The sequence below is a fragment of the Gadus chalcogrammus genome, chromosome 12 (genome assembly GCF_026213295.1).
Source record: "Gadus chalcogrammus isolate NIFS_2021 chromosome 12, NIFS_Gcha_1.0, whole genome shotgun sequence".
Lineage (NCBI taxonomy): Eukaryota > Metazoa > Chordata > Actinopteri > Gadiformes > Gadidae > Gadus > Gadus chalcogrammus.
The window spans coordinates 29,687,401-29,705,743 of NC_079423.1; the positions used below are offsets into that span (position 1 = coordinate 29,687,401).

Genomic DNA, 18,343 nt, shown 5'->3' on the forward strand with positions numbered 1-18,343 from the left:
TGTAGATTTTGAGAGTGTAATTTTGTTAAAAGTTTGCATAAATATACATGAGTTTGTTGTGTTGATGGTGATCAAAGATAATGATTGTGTATGTCAAAGATCGACAGAAAATGAATCTCTAAATTGTGATTATGTTTACTAATATGAATGGACTCTGTGTGTTTGTAATCCTGTCTATATGCTAATCTGTTTGTAATTCTGGTAGCATTATGCACATATTGCTGTGTATGGTATCCTTAGTTTGGACCAGTTTGTGTGTGTGTGTGTGTGTGTGTGTGTGTGTGTGTGTGTGTGTGTGTGTGTGTGTGTGTGTGTGTGTGTGTGTGTGTGTGTGTGTGTGTGTGTGTGTGTGTGTGAAGAAGCATGTGCAGTTCAACCATTTGCACATAGATTCAGATCATTGCATATCTATGATTGCATCTCTGTGTCGGAATTTTGTGCTACATGAATTTTTATTTTTTTTCCCATTTTTTTCAAATGGTCGATGAGCACTTTTTCTCGCTTGTTCTCTGCATGATCTTCTATATTTACACAGCTCCGAGCCATTATCAAGCAATCAGTTTTCCGGAATTATTTCATGTTTTATAACATCCCATAATAAAGCAATTTTAGACAGAGGTGAACACAGGATCGGTCGTGTTAGTGGAGCAGTGCTTGAGTAACTACATTCCCTCACGCTATGACAGTTCCCTGCGACCTCTCTACTAATCATAAATCAATTGACTCCTCTTTAATTCACAGCTAGAGGATATTCTCGGCACCCGAGGTGGAGCAGACTCTCCGGGTTCAGTAGAACAAGACCTTTAAAGAGCTTTACAAACCACCAGCCTGTGTTTCCCAGTATCTGGATCAGCTAATTAGCGCAACCAAGAGGCATAAATGAGAAGGATTAGCTTGCTCGGGCATGTACCTAGCATACATTAGCATATGAGTGCAGGGCTTTTGCTTTGCTGTACTTTGAGAGTGGTCCACCACCACCACCACCACCACCAGCACCACCCCATCAGTGCCCCTTTGGCTGTAGAGGAAGCGCTGCCTCCACACTGACAGCCTCTCATAGGCCAGTCTCCCCCGCCAGCACACAATCCACTGGCTTCTCTTTCTGGCTTGCGTGGGGAAATATTCAAAATCGACCTTCCCGAAAAAAACAACACTGGGTCGTGGTAGCCTCGATGTATCATCAAATCAGACTCCAAGCGTAAGCTACCGATAACGCCAGTTTTATTTATTCCTTTTTTAAACAGGGCGATTTAGTTTGACTATGCACATGTGCCGTGGCGACACGGAGTTGTGCGTTTGATGGTGTTGTGTTCGGCGTGCGGTGCCCCCCGGTGTTGTCGACAGGTCCGGGCTGGGGGGGGGGTGACAGGGGCTGCCACTACAGTCATGGCTGCCTGGGAAAACGTAATGAGAGGAAGTGTCACAACATCTCACGATGCTCGGCTGGCCCTCAGCCCCTCAGCCCCCCACAGCCTGACTCTCTTCACTGACTTTCCCTTTTTGTCCCCTCGTGTGTTGTGTGTGTGTGTGTGTGTGTGTGTGTGTGTGTGTGTGTGTGTGTGTGTGTGTGTGACAGTGCCTATTTTGTGGCGTGCACTGCCATGCCGCTGTGTGTGTTTGTGTGCTGAATGGTTGTAGACGACGGGGTTTGACCAGAGAGTCTCGACCAGGAGAATAAACACCGTGCTGCATGCCGTCATCTATTACACTGCACAATCCTCTCTTCTGTCCTTTGTCCCTCCCTTCCTTCATCCTTCCCAGCCTTGATCACTTCTTCCCTCCCTCCCTCCTTCCTTCCTTCATACCTCCCTCTATCTCTTCCCTCCCTTCCTGTCTCCCCGCTCTCCATCTATTTTTTCCTCCCTTCTCTCTTCCTTTCTTCCCACCCTCGCCTCCTTCCGCCCTTGCATGTTCCCTCCCTCTCTTCCTTCCTTCCTTCCTTCCTTCCTTCCTTCCTTCCTTCCTTCCTTCCTTCCTTCCTTCCTTCCTTCCTTCCTTCCTTCCTTCCTTCCTTCCTTCCTTCCTTCCTTCCTTCCTTCCTTCCTTCCTTCCTTCCTTCCTTCCTTCCCTCCCACCATTCCTTCCTTCCTCCCTCGCATCCTCCCCTGCTCTCCTCCTCCCCATAATGCTAGCCCCTACCCTTCTGTCTGGTCCCGGAGAACCTCCTCACTGCACGAGGCTCTTTTCAACTCTTTACTGCCCACTTTCTCCTCTTTCCCGTCAGCTTTTATTCCCCAGGCTCCCGTGGGGTCTCAAAGCGCTGATGCTGTTTGGCAGGAGGTCTAACGGAGGGGGGGGTTCTGATCCTCTGGGACGCGTAGGTTTTCTAAAGGGGGGGGACCCTGACAGCCTTATCGTGGCCCAGACGGCCAGGGCAGGATCATTAGCCCACATTACAGCGGTTCCCCTTCAACGAGCCATAACCAGAGTGGATCTCTGTTCTTTCTTGCTCTTTCTCCTCCATCCATTTTTCTACCCCACGGGGTTCACACCCCCTCCTTCACACCTCAATTAACCTCCTTTCTCCTCCGTCTTGCGGCATCTTTTTTATGCCCTTTACCATGTAATTCTGGAGAAATACGCAAAAACAGTAATTTTAAAAACATTATTTTTTAATATGATAATCCAATAAGGATCTAGCTTACTACAATGGGCTACTTTGACAAGTCGCTAATGCCAGCCCACCAGCTAATGCAGTGTTTCCCACACATAGTACACAAAGAAATGGTAGTGTCTCCCACATTAACAATAAAAAAAATGTCCATCTGTGAATTAGCCCCTCCTCTGTGCACTCTGATTCAAAACATGCTCGGGATGAACTATTGTTGTCGGCTTTCCCCCGCAAAGAAGACGGCTGGCTGAATTCATAAATATAATCAATCTGGTGTGGGTGTGGGTCTGTTTGTCTCTGTTTGTGTGTGGGAGGGAGGGGGGGGGGTCACAAGGATGCCAGAAATACCCCAAAACGGTGGTAGTTCCATATGGAGAGTCAGTTTAATCTGTTTAGATACACCCTATGGCAGGGGTGCCCAACCAGTCGATCGCGGTCTACCAGTAGATCGCCGACAGATCCCAAGTCGATCGCGAGGGGTGAAGAAAAAAAAAAAAGAAAGATTTTCTTTTTTTTTTTTAATGAAATTAAATTTGCGCGGGACATATACGCGCGGTAGCGCATGTGCTGTTAACAGCAGTTGAAAGCCGTCAACAGTAGTTACACACTCCTAAACGTTGGCATGGCTGAGGGGAAACAAGCTAAGACCTACCATTTTCACCCTGAGTGGGAGGAAGATTATTGATTATCGTTGAGAAGGTGCCGTGCGCAGACGGAATGAAACCCCCACTGAAGTCCGTAGGTTCACGATACAACCCCCCCCCCCCCCCCCCCCCCCCGTCAACAATTGTTCTCTACCCCCCCCCCCCCCGGCTTGAAGGTAGGTTTGCTGGTAGATCTTGGGAGGTTGGCTACTTGAAAAGTAGATCTTGGGTCAAAAAAGGTTGGGCACCCCTGCTCTATGGTATACCTCATTTCAACCTGTATTATATACAGCTCACAGTCTCTAGGTTAGACCAAGGCCTAGAGCACTACAGCCATGCAGTTCTCTACCTGCTTATTACCGTTATAGAGCTAGCGGGACGCACATCTAAACAACGATTTGTATCCACTGTGAACATTTAGAAACATGGGGGTCTAGACACACGGTTCGGCTAGCTGTGATTTGAACACGGATGACAGTGTTGACGATTTATGATAACTTTATGCTCTGTAAAGGTGACCTTGGGTGTCTTGAAAGGCGCCCTTTAAATTAAATGTATTATTATTATTATTATTATTAGTGTTGGCCCAGCCTAAATAACGTAATCTACAGCTGCTTCGGTCGTCGACTAATCTAATTGTAAGTTAGCAAGTTTACATTATGTTACTTGCGGCGATTTCATTAGAATGAATCAATGACGTATAAACGTATGATGATGAATGATTAAACTTGAAAACATGAACTCTTCCTTGATCATGATTTCTGCCCGAGTCATGACAGGTTGCTTATCTACTGCGATGGTGGTTGAGGAAACCACAACTGTTCCCACGTCACTTCACCACGTCATTTGTTATTGTTTTGATGGAGCACCGGCAGAAATGACCTATTATTCCTTTAAGAAATGTCTCAACTGTGCTCTTAAAGTGGAGCAGTTCCCCAGAGAGGCTAAACGCCAGGCTATTCTCTGCCTTGCGTCGCTGGCACACTAAAATAGGAAATAGTCAAGTGGAATTATCTATTTCTATTAACTCTATGCTGTCTGAATCAATAACAACAAAATATCCCTTTTTTTTCCATGTGTGGTAACTGACTTATTTTTTTAATATACATCCTGGTCCCCAGATATGCCCACTCGTCAAGGGGGAAAACGCTTTTTACTGTTACTGTTATTTGCACTGAAAGAAACACAGAAATGTGTTAAGATCCAGGAATACTCCCCGTCTCTAAGGCAGCACTGGCTCAGAAGGCAGGGCAGGATGTCTCTTTGTGGTTTTCTGGGTTAGCAGGTTATGCTATGCCCTTTAGCAGGGCAGGCAACTCTCTTCTGCTCTACTCCAGCTGGCCGGAGCAATCGCTGGTGTTGTGCAAATTAATATTGAGTTTAAACAATTTCTGTTTTGGCCAACAGTGAGAGTTGAAGAGGGTGATTATGAATTTAATGTGTCCCTGGCAAGAGTGTAATGTGTGTCTGGGAATGTGTGTGTGTGTGATATTTCGTGTGTGTGTGTGTTTGTGTGTGTGTGTGTGAATATTTGTTTGCGTTTGTGTAAGAGAGAGACTATGTTGGTCTGTTAGTTCTCGGCTGCTCTCTATGTATTATTATGTTTCTTAGTCAGCTTCACAAGCTCTTTCTGACTGTGTTGGAACCAGCGTTAGTTTTGTTGTACACATCTTTAGATTTATTCTATAAGCTAAAGCGTAACTATATCAATAGTCTGAGCTGGCCATCATCCAAGATCACAATGAAATAGATCTAATGTGGTCCAAAAACACATTAGTTTACTTTGTGTTACTTTGTGTTTACACGGTTGAACACACTTTGATGAACAATCCATGTTCCTCCGTTTTCGTAGGCTACACGGCTAGAATGAGCATGTTAATTCCATTTAAGATGGTTTGTCATTGTACTGCGACAGTCTCAGACAGGTTTAGGGAACCAGCAGAACTAAGCTTACTCAGAACAATTGATGCCACACAAACAGACACAGATACACAAAGACACACACACATGCAGACATGCACACATTGGCCCACAGCCCACGTGCTCTCACAAAGTAAATAAGGTTCAGACATCTGGCTGCTCTATGGTTCATATACACTTGCTGGGCTTGCAAACTAAACACGTTCATGTAAACATGCAAAAAAATATTCAAATATCCTGCTGTGAATCGTCAAGAACAGCAGCAGCAGCAGAGCAAGAGAACGGTACAGAAGAGGGTTGTGGGTGTGTGTTTTGCCAGTATGTGTGTGTGTGTGTGTGTGTGTGTGTGTGTGTGTGTGTGTGTGTGTGTGTGTGTGTGTGTGTGTGTGTGTGTGTGTGTGTGTGCCCTGCTAACATCGAGCAGTGAGCCTATTAATCTCAACGTCTGTTTGTATTGAGGTGAAGAAGAAAAGAGATACATTGGGAGATAAGCTTTTGCTAAACACACACACACACATTCACTGACCAGTAAGAACAAACACATACTAAACACACACACACACATTCACTGACCAGTCAGAACAAACACATACTGAACACACACACACACACACACACACACACACACACACACACACACACACACACACACACACACACACACACACACACACACACACACACACACACACACACACACACACACACACACACACAGCGCTGCAGCATTCTATTGGCATTCCCCTCAGCAGAGCGTGTGTCCTTTGTCTCGTATTGTTTTCAGCAGCGTGGAGGGGAATGCTGCTCCATGCTGATTGTGTGAAGGAGAAATAATGGCATCTTGCTCATTCTGTCCTGCCGTAACTTATTGTGAAGAAATGTGTGCGTGTGCAACTTTGTGCGTGTGGATGTGCATGTGTGTGTGTGTGTAAGCACACGTGTTTTAGTGTGTGTGTGTGTGTGTGTGTGTGTGTGTGTGTGTGTGTGTGTGTGTGTGGCTGTGTGTGTGAGTGTATGTGGGTGAATGTGTGTGTGTGTGTGTTTGTGTGTGCGTGTGTGTCTGGTGTGTCTGTGGGGAATCAATAAATGTGACTGAAGAAGTATTAGTTTATTCCACTGTGTTGCGATTATGGATTAGAATTGTTTGTTTGCGTGTGCACATTTGTGTGTGCGTGTGTGTCTTTTGGGAATCAATAAATGTGAACGCGTAATGCCACAGTGTTCCTGTATGGAATTATTATTATTTTTCTTTGTGTGTGTGCGTGCTGCCTGTGTGTGTGCGTGCTACCTGTGTGTGTGTGTGTGTGTGTGTGTGTGTGTGTGTGTGTGTGTGTGTGTGTGTGTGTGTGTGTGTGTGTGTGTGGTTGGGGTGTAAGGGGTGTGTAAAGGGTGTGCACTGTCTGTGTGTGTGTTTTGAAAAAATTGTGCGAATTTGTGTTCACATCCTAGTCAGGTTGTGCGCTGAACATTTCCAATCGGAACTCCGGGGGTTCCCGTGGGGTGCAGGTGGGATCGGGCGGCTAATCACATTTCCAACAGTGAAAGCCAATGGCGTCGCTGGATTAATGAGGTGTGGGTGGACAGGTGGAACCAGCCAATCAGAGAGTCCTCGGAGCTCCTGGGCCACACAGCCAGGGTGACAAGGAGCTGTCTGCTCATCAATCACAGCCCATGCCCTCACTCCAAGAGCACACAATCTGTTCGCTACACACACTTAAAGGCAACGAGAGACCCCTCGAGTGCATTCATGTGGAACACTCGTCAACGCAAAGTATGGAAGCTTTTAGGAAGCGGTACACAACAAAGTTTGGTTCGGACGGATCGAGTCGAATTTAGAGGTCGACTGAAGACAGGATAATGTCCCTATCATTAATGAATGAGAGGAGAAGGGGGTGTGGGGAGGGGGAGTCTATGGCCTGAGGGGGGACCGACATGCCATTGTTTCTCCTGCCAACTTTTCTGGTGTCTTTTTCTTTCCGTCATTCCTGGCGTCAAAATGTCCTTGAAAGTATTGGCATTCAGTTGCCTTTTTTTTTTTGTCTTACTTGTTATTAATGCAATGCGTCAAAGTCTGACAAATCTGTCTCCCTTCTCAAACTCTCTCACGCGCTCTCTCTCTCTGTTAATATCTTTTTTTCCATCGTCTTGCTTTTTCTGCAGATGCTCCCAGAAATGTGTTACTTTCTTCATTGTTTTTCAAGTATTTCTAACACCTTCTGCGTGACTTAATGCTGAATTTGGCAGGTTGCATACGTTATGAGCTTATTTCCCTTTAGCGCATGTTTCAACACAAAGAAAACAACACAACACCTCAACACTGCCCTATTCTATAAGATAGCACATTATTCGACTTGTGTACACAATTAAAATATGAAACAAATCAAACCAACAAAACTCTAATGAATGTAATTCCTTTGTGGGGAATTTGAAATTTATAATCGTATCCATCCCTAATCCATATTGGTGATAGGTGATGAGTACCTTAATGACAGCTAATGAAAAACTATTTGTTAGCAGTGCTGGCTAACAAATTGCTGGCTTTGTGGGACAGCAACATTCGCAGCTGGTGCATTAGCCCCAGCTGCTTGATGGCTGAAAGGCTAGCGGCTAATATCGCCGTGCCATGAAAGCAGCTGCTGGTTTTAGCCTCCATTTCCCGGCCATTCCTCCAATAAACTCTTTGACCTCCTCTTCAGCAAGTGTGCTATCGGTGGTTAGACACCAATGATGATAATAGCCTCCGCCTCATGAATCTTTCAGCCTCAATCCTGTGCTCTGATGTCAGAGGATACGCTCCCCTTGGGAACGTCGGTAAATGCGGAAAAGCCGGTGGCGGCGTTTGGGCCTGACCCCAAGTCACAGCCATTAGCACTCCATACAGTATAGTTAGCGTCCACACACATTAGCTTCATTTCCGGGCCAACCCCTGGGTGTGTGTGTGTGTGTGTGTGTCTGTGTCTGTGTCTGTGTCTGTGTGTGTGTGTGTGTGTGTGTGTGTGTGTGTGTGTGTGTGTGTGTGTGTGTGTGTGTGTGTGTGAAAATGTAAGTGGAAGTGAGTGTGAACGGTGTGTCTGTGGCTTTGCGAATGCTTGTGTGTGTGTGTCTGTCATGTGTGTGTGTGTGTGTTCAAATACATGTATTTGCCCATTCATCCGTTTGTCCTTCAGCGAAAAGGGCAAGGGAAAAAGTATTGGCAGAAGGAGAATGTGTGTTCTTGCAGTTATCCCGGCAAGCTGTCTTTATCATTTAAATGTGCAGGTAAGAGAGTGTTTGAGTGCGTGGCCATGAATAAGGTGATGGATTATGCATGGTTAACGAGTCCCCTTTGAATGAGTGATCGAGGTGGCCTTTGACAGAGAGAAGAAAGAAAGCGAAAGACGTAAGGCGAGAGAGAGCGGGTTGAAGGGAGGGAGGGAGGACGAGGGAGAGAGCAAGAGCGAGAGAGAGAGCGAAAGATAGCGAGAGGAAGAGGAAGAAGTGGGAAAAGAGAGCGAAAGGGAGGGAGAGAGGAAAAAGGGGGAGAGAGGGAGAGAAAAGGAGAGGTGGGGAGGGAGATAGACAGAGAACGGGAGGGGTGTTTGCAGAAGAGGAAGGACACATCGGCCGGGGATTCCGATTGGGTGGGAGGATGTTTGGCAGGAAATTAAATGTATTAACAGAGACAAGAGATTGGGGAAGGAGGGGCAGGCGCCTTCTTCCCTCAACCTCCGAATCTTGCTCTGTGCCGCGGTGTAATTTCAATTCGGCTCCTCTGCCAACGCCGCGCTGGAACGGGGACAGAGAGGGAGGGAGGGTGCGGAGGGAGGCGTGTGAAAAGAAGCTAAACGGGAGGAGATGGAAAACGGAGTCACAGATGGTTTTGGAAGAGGGGAGACGACATGGGGGGGGGGAAGGGGGGGGGGGGGTGTAAAACAGTGACAGAGTGTGAGAAATAATAAACACGGGCGCGGGGAGGGTGGTGGTTAAAGAAATTGGGAAGAGGAGAAATGATCACAGGGGAAAGAGGAGATGAAGAGAGGGGGGATGGAGAGAGGGGAGAGGGGGGGAGATGGCGAGAGGGGAGAGGGGGGGAGACGGCGAGAGGGGAGAGGGGGGGATGGAGAGAGGGGAGAGGGGGAGATGGCGAGAGGGGAGAGGGGGGGGATGGCGAGAGGGGAGAGAGGGGGAGATGGCGAGAGAGAAAAGCGAGAGAGGGAAGGCAGCGTTCCCTAATAAACGACAGGATATGAGCGGCGGATGGGCGCTGGGACAGGGAATAAAAGAGAGAGAGGGCGAGAGAGAGGGCGAGAGAGAGAGCGAGAGAGAGAGCGAGAGAGAAATGGTGAAGCAACAGAACACGAAGATGTAATCCATGCAGTTGGGAAGCGCGCTTCCATGAAATAAATAACATGATTTTTTTTTTTCTCCCCGATGTTATGTTTCCCGCAGTGAAAAAGACAGAAATACAAAACACAAGGACACGGCTTAGCGCAAAGGACAAGAAAAGTTGCTATCCAATTTATTCTGCTGAAATTGACATGAAAGTGTTCCACCTCACCTGTGGATCAGCGTGACTCCCAGCCTGTCAGGTGTGACGAGGGCATTGCTCTTTGCTTACTGGTTGTTGCTCATGTGCAGGTGTGTGTATTTGCGAGTGTGTGTGTGTGTGTGTGTCTTTATATATGCACACTCGTATAAGCGAATGGAGTTATTCCTGTGTTGGTGTAAGCTTGTGTTTGAGTGTGCTATTACATTGTTGTGCTTTTCTGTGTGCGTGTGTGTCTGTGTGTGTGTCTGCTCGTGTGTGTGGGGGTTTGGTTGTGATGTGTGGCTGTGTGTGTGTGGGTTTGGTTGTGATGTGTGTGTTTGTGTGTGTGTTTGATATTGATGTGTGTGAGCATGTGTGTGTGTGTTTGGTTGTGATGTGTGTGTTTGTGTGTGTGTGTGTGTATGATATTGATGTGTGTGAGTATGTGTGTGTGTGTTTGGTTGTGATGTGTGTGTGCGTGTGTGTGTGTGTGTGTGTTTGATATTGATGTATGTCTGTGTGTGAGTGTGTGTCTTTGTGATGTGTGCCAGTGTGTGGTGTGTGTCTGTGTGTGGTGTGTGTCTGTGTGTGTGTCTTTGTGATGTGTGCCAGTGTGTGCGTGTGTGTCTGTGTGTGTGTGTTGTGATGTGTGCCTGTGTTTGAGTATGTGTGAGTATGTTTGTGTTTGTGTGTGTGTGTGTGTGTTGTGTGTGTGTGTTCGGTTGTGATGTGTGCCTGTGTGCCTGTGTGTGTGTGTGTGTGTGTGTGTGTGTGTGTGTGTGTGTGTGTGTGCGTGTGTGTGTGCGTGTGTGCGTGTGTGTGGTATCGTAGCCCAAGTCGTCTACTACTGCTTGGATGGCTGCACTGTTTGAAGGCTTGTGTTTGTTTGCCTGCGTGTGGCTCCATGGTTGTGGTGGGTCGGCGGGGGGGGGGAGGGAGGGAGGGAGGAGGAAGGGAGGGGAGAGGGAGGAGGAGGGGGGGAGGGAGGGAGTGAAACGTTAGGAGTCGAGAGTGATTTGTTGGTTTTAGACAGCGGAGGGCGGGCCTGAATTCATTTTCAATTAGGGGCAAGCGGGGGAAATTGGATGTAGCAACGGCCGGGTGGGGCGTTTAGCGACCGGGGGGGGGGGGGGGGCGACGTCGGTGTGTGGGACAGCCTTGAGCTCTGTGTGTCACGCCCGCGGGGACGACATTTCAGCGGCCAACGGACAAAATCGATGGACACACACACTCGTGCTGCGCTGTGTTTATCCTGGCTGGTCTCGCTGTGGTCGCCGTTTTAGAAAGAAAGAAAACATTTTGAAGAAGACGATGTGAATCATTCGCTCTGGCCTTCTCCATTCTGTACCTCGCTGCCTAACTGCTCTCCCCTGAAGGACAAAAGAACCCACCCCAAAAACAAACAAAACAATAACCGCAGACTCATCTCCATGGTAACCTCTCACTTGCATTGCGTCATGTTCAAGTCTACTGTAAGCCCAGAGAATGGATCCGGCAGAGTTGCACATCGTCTACCGGCGCCTTAAAATCCCTTCAGGGATTTAGGAGGCGGGGGAGGGAGGAAGAGGAGGAAGAGTAGGAAGAGGAGGAATGCTTAAAGAAGGAAAGGGAGAGACTGCTGGGGTGGCGGCGGAGACTCAGCGTCTGGTTAAAGTGCTGACTCACCACCCAGACACACACGCCTTTTGCCTTACAGACGGACAAACGGACAAACGGACGGACGGATGCATGGACATACGGATAGACAGAGACAGCAAAGTAGGAGACGAGGGACACAAAGACAGACAGACAGCCCAGTAGATAGACGGACGGATAGACAGGAAGACAAAGAGCGAAGCAGACAGACACACAGGTAGACGGAGACCGCAATGGCCGACAGAAAGACCGCAAGACGGCAGACAGACATGTGGGCAGATATTCATACAGACAGATAGCCAGAGAGACAGAGGAGACGGAGACAGCAAAGTAGGCAACGAGAGAAAAGGAAGACCCAAAGACGGAGTGACAGAGACTGCAAAGGCAGACGGAAATACCGCAAGATTGACGGACGGACAGACAGACATGTCCAGACAGACAGACAGACAGCCAGAGAGAAAGAGGAGACAGAAAAGACAGACAGCAAAGCACAAAATAGACGGATAGACAGACCCTGCAAGATTGACGGACAGACAGACATGGATAGACAGATTGACGGACGGAGAGACAGACAGATAGCCAGGATGACAGAGGTGGTTGAAGGGGCTTCCCAAGGTGCCCCCCATGTCTCACCCTACCCCCGGCCAGACAGACGTATAATCAGCCGGAGGCACGCGTCCAACTGACAGGCAGTCACTTCTGCACAGACAAACTGTTGATCTACACGCCAAACTTGTCAAAAGTAATCAACTCTGAGAGGTTTTGAGCCGCGATCACAGCTCCAGAGAGCACAAGAAGGGCCCGCTGCAGCCCTCCTTCCTGCCCGCCAACTAACGGGCTGATTGGAGCCTTTCAGGGGGGAGCCGCGCCGCGGTGGGCCCCCGCTAACCAAGGGGCGCAGCTGCGTTCAGCATCACGGAGAGAGGCCGGCCCGTGCTCAGACGCAGGTTAATGCATTTCCTCGTTCTGCAGCGAAAAAAGAAAATGCAAATGCGCCAAACAAGATTGCACTCCATGAAAGCCTCACGAAAAACCTTTAGGAGGATAAATGCTGTGAGACTGCGAGAGAGAATTTGAACACATTAAGAAGTAACAGTAATGACTGATGTTGACCTTAAAACAAAGGACGCACTGACAAAATGTCAGGGGGGGGGGGACAGGGGGGAGGGAGAGATGATGAGGGAGAGAGAGGGAGGGAGGGAGAGGTGAGAGAGAGAGGAGAGAGGAGAGAGGAGAGAGGAGAGAGGAGAGAGGAGAGAGGAGAGAGGAGAGAGAGAGAGAGAGAGAGAGAGAGAGAGAGAGAGAGAGAGAGAGAGAGAGAGAGAGAGAGAGAGAGAGAGAGAGAGAGAGAGAGAGAGAGAGAGAGAGACAACATTTCGAAATACGTTCAGGAAACTTGCAAGTTTGTGTCAAGATTCAAGATTCAAGATGAACGACATACACAGCATTCGGAAAAGGACCGCGGGTCGTGTCGAGTTGTTCCATAGTCCTATCGTCCTCTTTCTTGTTTCTCGTGTCGCTCAGCCTCATAAATATTAACCAAAGACCACAAAGTGAAAAGGGAAGCCATCAATAATCCAGCTGCCCTAAACTCCATTTTCCCCTCCGAACCACTGCAGATCTGAGATGATGTGTGGAGTCGCAGTGTTGTTGTGTTACAGCGTCAGCGTGTGTATTAAGCTTAAAAGCACCAGCATAATACAGAGCAGAATTAGAAGGGGTAATAGATATTATGCACCTCATCGTGAACCACTGGCCAGTGTCCACTAATGGTGCCCTCTATCACATTCTGCTCATTCAACATCGTATGGAGAGCGGAAAGCCTTGTGAGGAGCTTGTTCCAACATTTAAAAGATCCTTCCCTGCTGTTTTATTGCATCATCCATTCCCCATGCAAACCCCCGTGTAAGAGGCTCTCTGAGTTTAAAACAGGCTCCACGGGCGCTGAACCAACAGCGTTACAGCGCTGGATCAGGGCGGTTATGGTTATCCTGCATTGACCTCTTTTGTCCTTGTCTTTAATTAATATTACACACAGCAGAAACGTTTAAGCTGATTAACTGTATTATCTCACACCACTTAACACTGAAGGGGAGAGTGCAGTGCGTAAGTCAAATGTAGTACAGATCAATGATAAAGTGTTTTTAAGAGATATTATTTGAAAATGGCTTTCCTCCCCTTTTGGTGAACGTCCTATTAGATTTTTAATGTCGATTTAATGCTTTTTCAAACGGCGTCGGAAATAACGGTATTCGGAAAAATCAATACAAACCCACATGTCTTATTCATGTGTTTGGCTGGTATCCACCCACATATTATTGATGCCGCTGATTCCAAATGCCATAGGGATTATCACACACACACACACACACACACACACACACACACACACACACACACACACACACACACACACGCACACGCACACGCACACGCACACGCACACACACACACACACACGCACACACACACACACACACACACACACACACAGCTGGAGCAATAAAAGGTTATTGATAACCAGACTCGGGACAATGCTGTCCGCTTGACCTCTGACCTCTGACCTTTGGTTATGACCTGTGAAATGCTGGATCAAGGCAGCTGATGAATATGTACGGCCCTAGGCCCTAGTCCGTATGCTCTTAAAATGGTTAATACGGGCAAGTCGCTCTACGTACAAGCCAACGTTCATTGTCTTCATGGAGTCGTGAATCGACCATATCCTGTTAAGCCAAAACAACAAACCTTTTTTATTACTTCAGAATAAAGGAAGCAGGCTAGGTCTGCAGGCTGCAAGAGCCGCAGGCAACGAGGCGCAAGGGGGCTTTCACTCTATCAAACTACATTGGCATAATCCAATATTTGCTATGGCTGCAACCACAGTGCTTTGGCCGGTAACCAGAATCAATACAAATACATTGCACTGTCAACAAGCACCTCTCCTCGTGAGGTGGGAAGGGCTCATCGAGCCAGGCCAGGGGGGGCTCTCGCTGGTCGTTCTGCTCCCGTCCAAAGCTGCGCCATAAAACCAAAACGTTAAAAATCAAGGAGATGAGGAAGTCACTTCAGGTGCTTCGGCCGTTGCTGACGGCTCCAGTGAGGAACCGGCGCTTTTATTGCACTTCCGATTTGTTGTTCCCTCTCCGTCCTGATCGGCCGCGTGTGCCGCGAGTCCTCACCCTGCAATCAGCGGCTCCATCCAGGGCCGCTCTCAGGGCGCCTGTGGGGCCCCGTGTCCTGGTGCACACGGAGGGCCGCGACGAAGAAGAAGAAGAGGAAGAGAGGCTCACACGGGTGAGCGCACGGGTGCATGACCCCACCCCCGCCTCCCAACACACACACACACACACACACACACACACACACACACACACACACACACACACACACACACACACACACACACACACACACACACACACACACACACACACACACACACGTGGATGCATAGGCAAACACCCCCACACACACACACACACACACACGCAAACAGCCACATACATATACACACACACACATAAAAACACACACACACACACACACATGGATGCATAGGCAAACACCCACATGCAAACACACACACAAAGGCACACGCAAACGCACGCACACATACACATGCACACACAGCACACATGGCTGCCCAGGCACAGTAAACTGTAAGGATGCGCCTCATTAAGTTTGGTTGAGATGGAAACTAGACCACCGGTCGCCCTCCCCTCCCCCCCCCCCCCCCCCCCTCGGCACATCGAGGCCGGATCCACAAAAGCCTCACAGAGCAGCCACCAATCCCCAGCAGAAGAAGAACCCAAACAAAAACAACAACACAGAGGCCGAGCACAGGCTCACGGAGCGCCCTTTGTACCCGTCTGCCAGGTTCAGCCTTCCACCGGTAGATGTTACACCAGCATATGCCTCCCTCAACGCTCACCCCCCCCCCACCCCCCCCGCCCCCGACACACCTCATGGGCTGAGCGTCTGTCTCCCCCGCCCCCCCCCCTGAGGTGGGTGTGTGTGACCTTGGCTGTGTGGCGACCTCGGCCCGGCCGTGACTCACCGATCTCGCAGCTCTCTCCAGAGAAGCCCTGGGGGCAGTAGCAGCTGTAGCCGTCCCCCTCCTGCAGACACCTGCCTCCGTGGAGGCACGGGTTGGTCTGGCACGGGTCCTTCTCCACTGAACGGTCAGGAGGGGGGGGGGGCAGGGGGGAGAGGGGGGAGAGGGAGGGAGGGAGAGGTGATGAGGGAGAGGTGATGAGGGAGAGAGAGAGGGAGAGAGAGAGAGGTAGAGAGAGAGAGAGGGAGAGAGAGGAGGGAGTGAGAGAGAGAGAGAGGAGGTAGTGAGAGAGGAGGTGGTGAGAGAAAGGGAGAGAGAGGAGGGAGTGAGAGAGAGGAGGGAGTGAGAGAGAGGGAGGAAGAAGGCGATAGACAGTTGAGATGGGAGAGAGAATGCAGGGATAGAGAGAGACGGAGACAAACGTTGAGAGGGAGGTGAGGGGGAGAGTGAGAGGTGAGAGGGAGCGAGAGAGCGAGATAGGGGAGAGGTAGGTGGTGAGGGAGAGAAGGAAAGAGGTCAGAGAGAGAGAGAGAGGTCAGGGAGAGAGAACGAGGTGGAAGAAAGAGAGAGATATAGAGGTGGATGGAAATAGTTAGGAGAGGGGTAAAACAGATTAAGAGAGAGAGATTGAAGCATGGGGAGGGGAGAGGTTGCGATGGAGGAATGGAGAGAAGGGACAAGGGTTAATTAGCAAGATGAAAATAGACAGTGTGAGACAAACGCACGTTTAGAATTCTCTTTTTACCGAAGAGGGTGCAGTGACACGCAGTGAAAGAGAGCCTCCGACATAGACAAACTATGCTAATATCGCTCTATGCCGCTTTTCTCACAGGTTCTACTGTCTGCAAGGGTGTGGCGGAGACAGAGCGAGGGTGGGGGAGACAGTGTGTGGAATAAGGGAGGGGGGGGGGGGGGGGGGGTGCCATGGGACAGGGGGGGAGGGCCCGCCCTGTCCACCACCGCCCACTTCCTGTACCTAGTCTCCAGGTGACTGATTGGCTGTTGTGACGTCTGTCACAGTCCCGTTTTATCATGACCGATGCCTGGCAGGCAAAAAGACACGGGGCTGCCAGCACGCGCACACGCACAAACACACAACATACAGACACGCACGCACGCACACACACAAGCACACACACACACAAGCACACACACACACACACACATAAACACGTACACTCAACCACCCAACTGAGACCCACTAAATTAGCTGATCATTGCCCAGTCGGGCACATCGGCGGGCACCTATTTTTATAGCGCATTACAAGCGCTGCAGGGACGGTGATAAAGCCCTGCTACCTGGCCTGGGCTATAACTCTACCGCTGTTTCAGGGAGATGTTTCGGGGGCCGAGCTTGGCGGTAATATGAAGATTAAGTCGTAATTATTTCCCTTGTATTCAGGATGAGGCGGGGAGGGGAGGAGGATCTGACAAGGACGACTAGAGTGCACCCTGGGTTGTTATTTTCGTTGGTGTGTGTGCGTGCGTGTGCGTGTGTGTGTGTGTGTGTGTGTGTGTGTGCCTGTATTTTTAGTCTATCATACACTTTGTGTGAGGGTGCCTATCTGAATGCTAAGCATGCTTATCCGAGTGTGGTACGTGTGAATCTGGGTGTGAGCATGCATGCATGAGCGTTTACCGAAGTGTATGTGTTTGTGTGCGTGTGTGTGGGTGCGCGTACACACTAACAATTGAGGAGAGTGATTAGATCAGTTCAGATTAGAAACAGTGCTTCAAAAACAGTTGCGAAGAGGGTGTAACGAAGGTGTGTGTTTGTGCGTGCGGATGTGCGTTTTGTGTTTGTGTATGTGCACGTGAATGTGCATGTTCAGCAACACGGCGGGCAGGCGGGTAGATTAAGTGTCGTTTTATTATCCAGTCCTGATAGCACGGGAGCCTCTGACACAATCTGCCAGAGCATCTTCCATAATAACTGCCAGACTCTCTTAATGATGTATGAGCAGAGAGATAAAAGTTCACCTCCTGGCATCAGCGGAACCGCCGTCTGCGTGTTTGTATAGTATCGATGCGTGTTGGTTTGTGTAAATGTGCAAGTGTGTGGGTGTGTGTGGGTGTGTGAGTGAGTGTGTGTTTATCCGTCTTTTGAAGCAGTGCTTGCCTCCGCTCCTCAGGGTGAGTCACACACGGCTGGGGGACGTATAAGGATAACGCACGCTGCACTTCTTTCCTATTGGGGTCGAGCCCCCTCCCTCGTTATTGAGGGAGGGGGCCCTCCCTCGTTATTGAGGGAGGGGGCCCTCCCTCGTTATTGAGGGAGGGGGCCCTCCCTCGTTAGGGAGGTAGGGGCCCCTCCCTCGTTATGGTGGTAGGGGGCCCTCCCCCTTTATGTAGGTAGGGGCCACTTCCCCGTTATGGAAGTAGAGGCCCCTCCTTAGTTATGGAGGTAGGGGCCCCTCGCTCGTTATGGAGGCAGGGGCCCCTCGCTCGTTATGGAGGCAGGGGCCCCTCGCTCGTTATGGAGGTAGGGGCCCCTCTCTTGTTATGGAGGTAGGGGCCCCTCCCCTGTTATGGAGGTAGGGGCCCCTCCCTAGTTATGTAAGTAGGGGCCCCTCCCCTGTTATGGAGGTAGAGCCCCCCCCCCCTCGTTATGGATGTAGGGGCCCCTCCCTAGTTATGGAAGTAGGGGCCCCTCCCTAGTTATGGAAGTAGGGGCCCCTCCCTTGTTATGGAGGTAGGGGGCCCTCCCTCGTTATGGAGATAGGGGCCCCTCCCCTCGTTATGGAGGTAGGGGCCTCATTGTGGGGGAGGCACTGAATTGAATAGCAAATTGAAACAAAGGCAGAAAACATTTGGAAAAGGCTCATTGTTTTCAGCAATGTGAACTTTAAAACCAAACGTAAGCATATCTTAACAAGCAGTATGGTACGACTCTGCAGTGCACGTGGAACGGAAGCGGCAGAGAGAGCCTCTGTACGTGTGGGCCCATTAGTTACCCCAAGGCAATTGGTCTT

The 18,343-nt window shown here is 49.5% G+C and overlaps 1 protein-coding gene across 1 annotated transcript in view; it reads right to left on the reverse strand.

Annotated features, from left to right (window-relative positions):
* The window catches only part of ncanb (neurocan b), a 78,719-nt gene that overhangs the window by 24,920 nt on the left and 35,456 nt on the right, over window positions 1–18,343 (reverse strand). Inside the window, exon 11 of the mRNA XM_056603304.1 lies at window positions 15,375–15,491. Within this exon, the coding sequence (XP_056459279.1) occupies window positions 15,375–15,491 (117 nt within the window). The remainder of the gene's footprint in view (window positions 1–15,374; window positions 15,492–18,343) is intronic.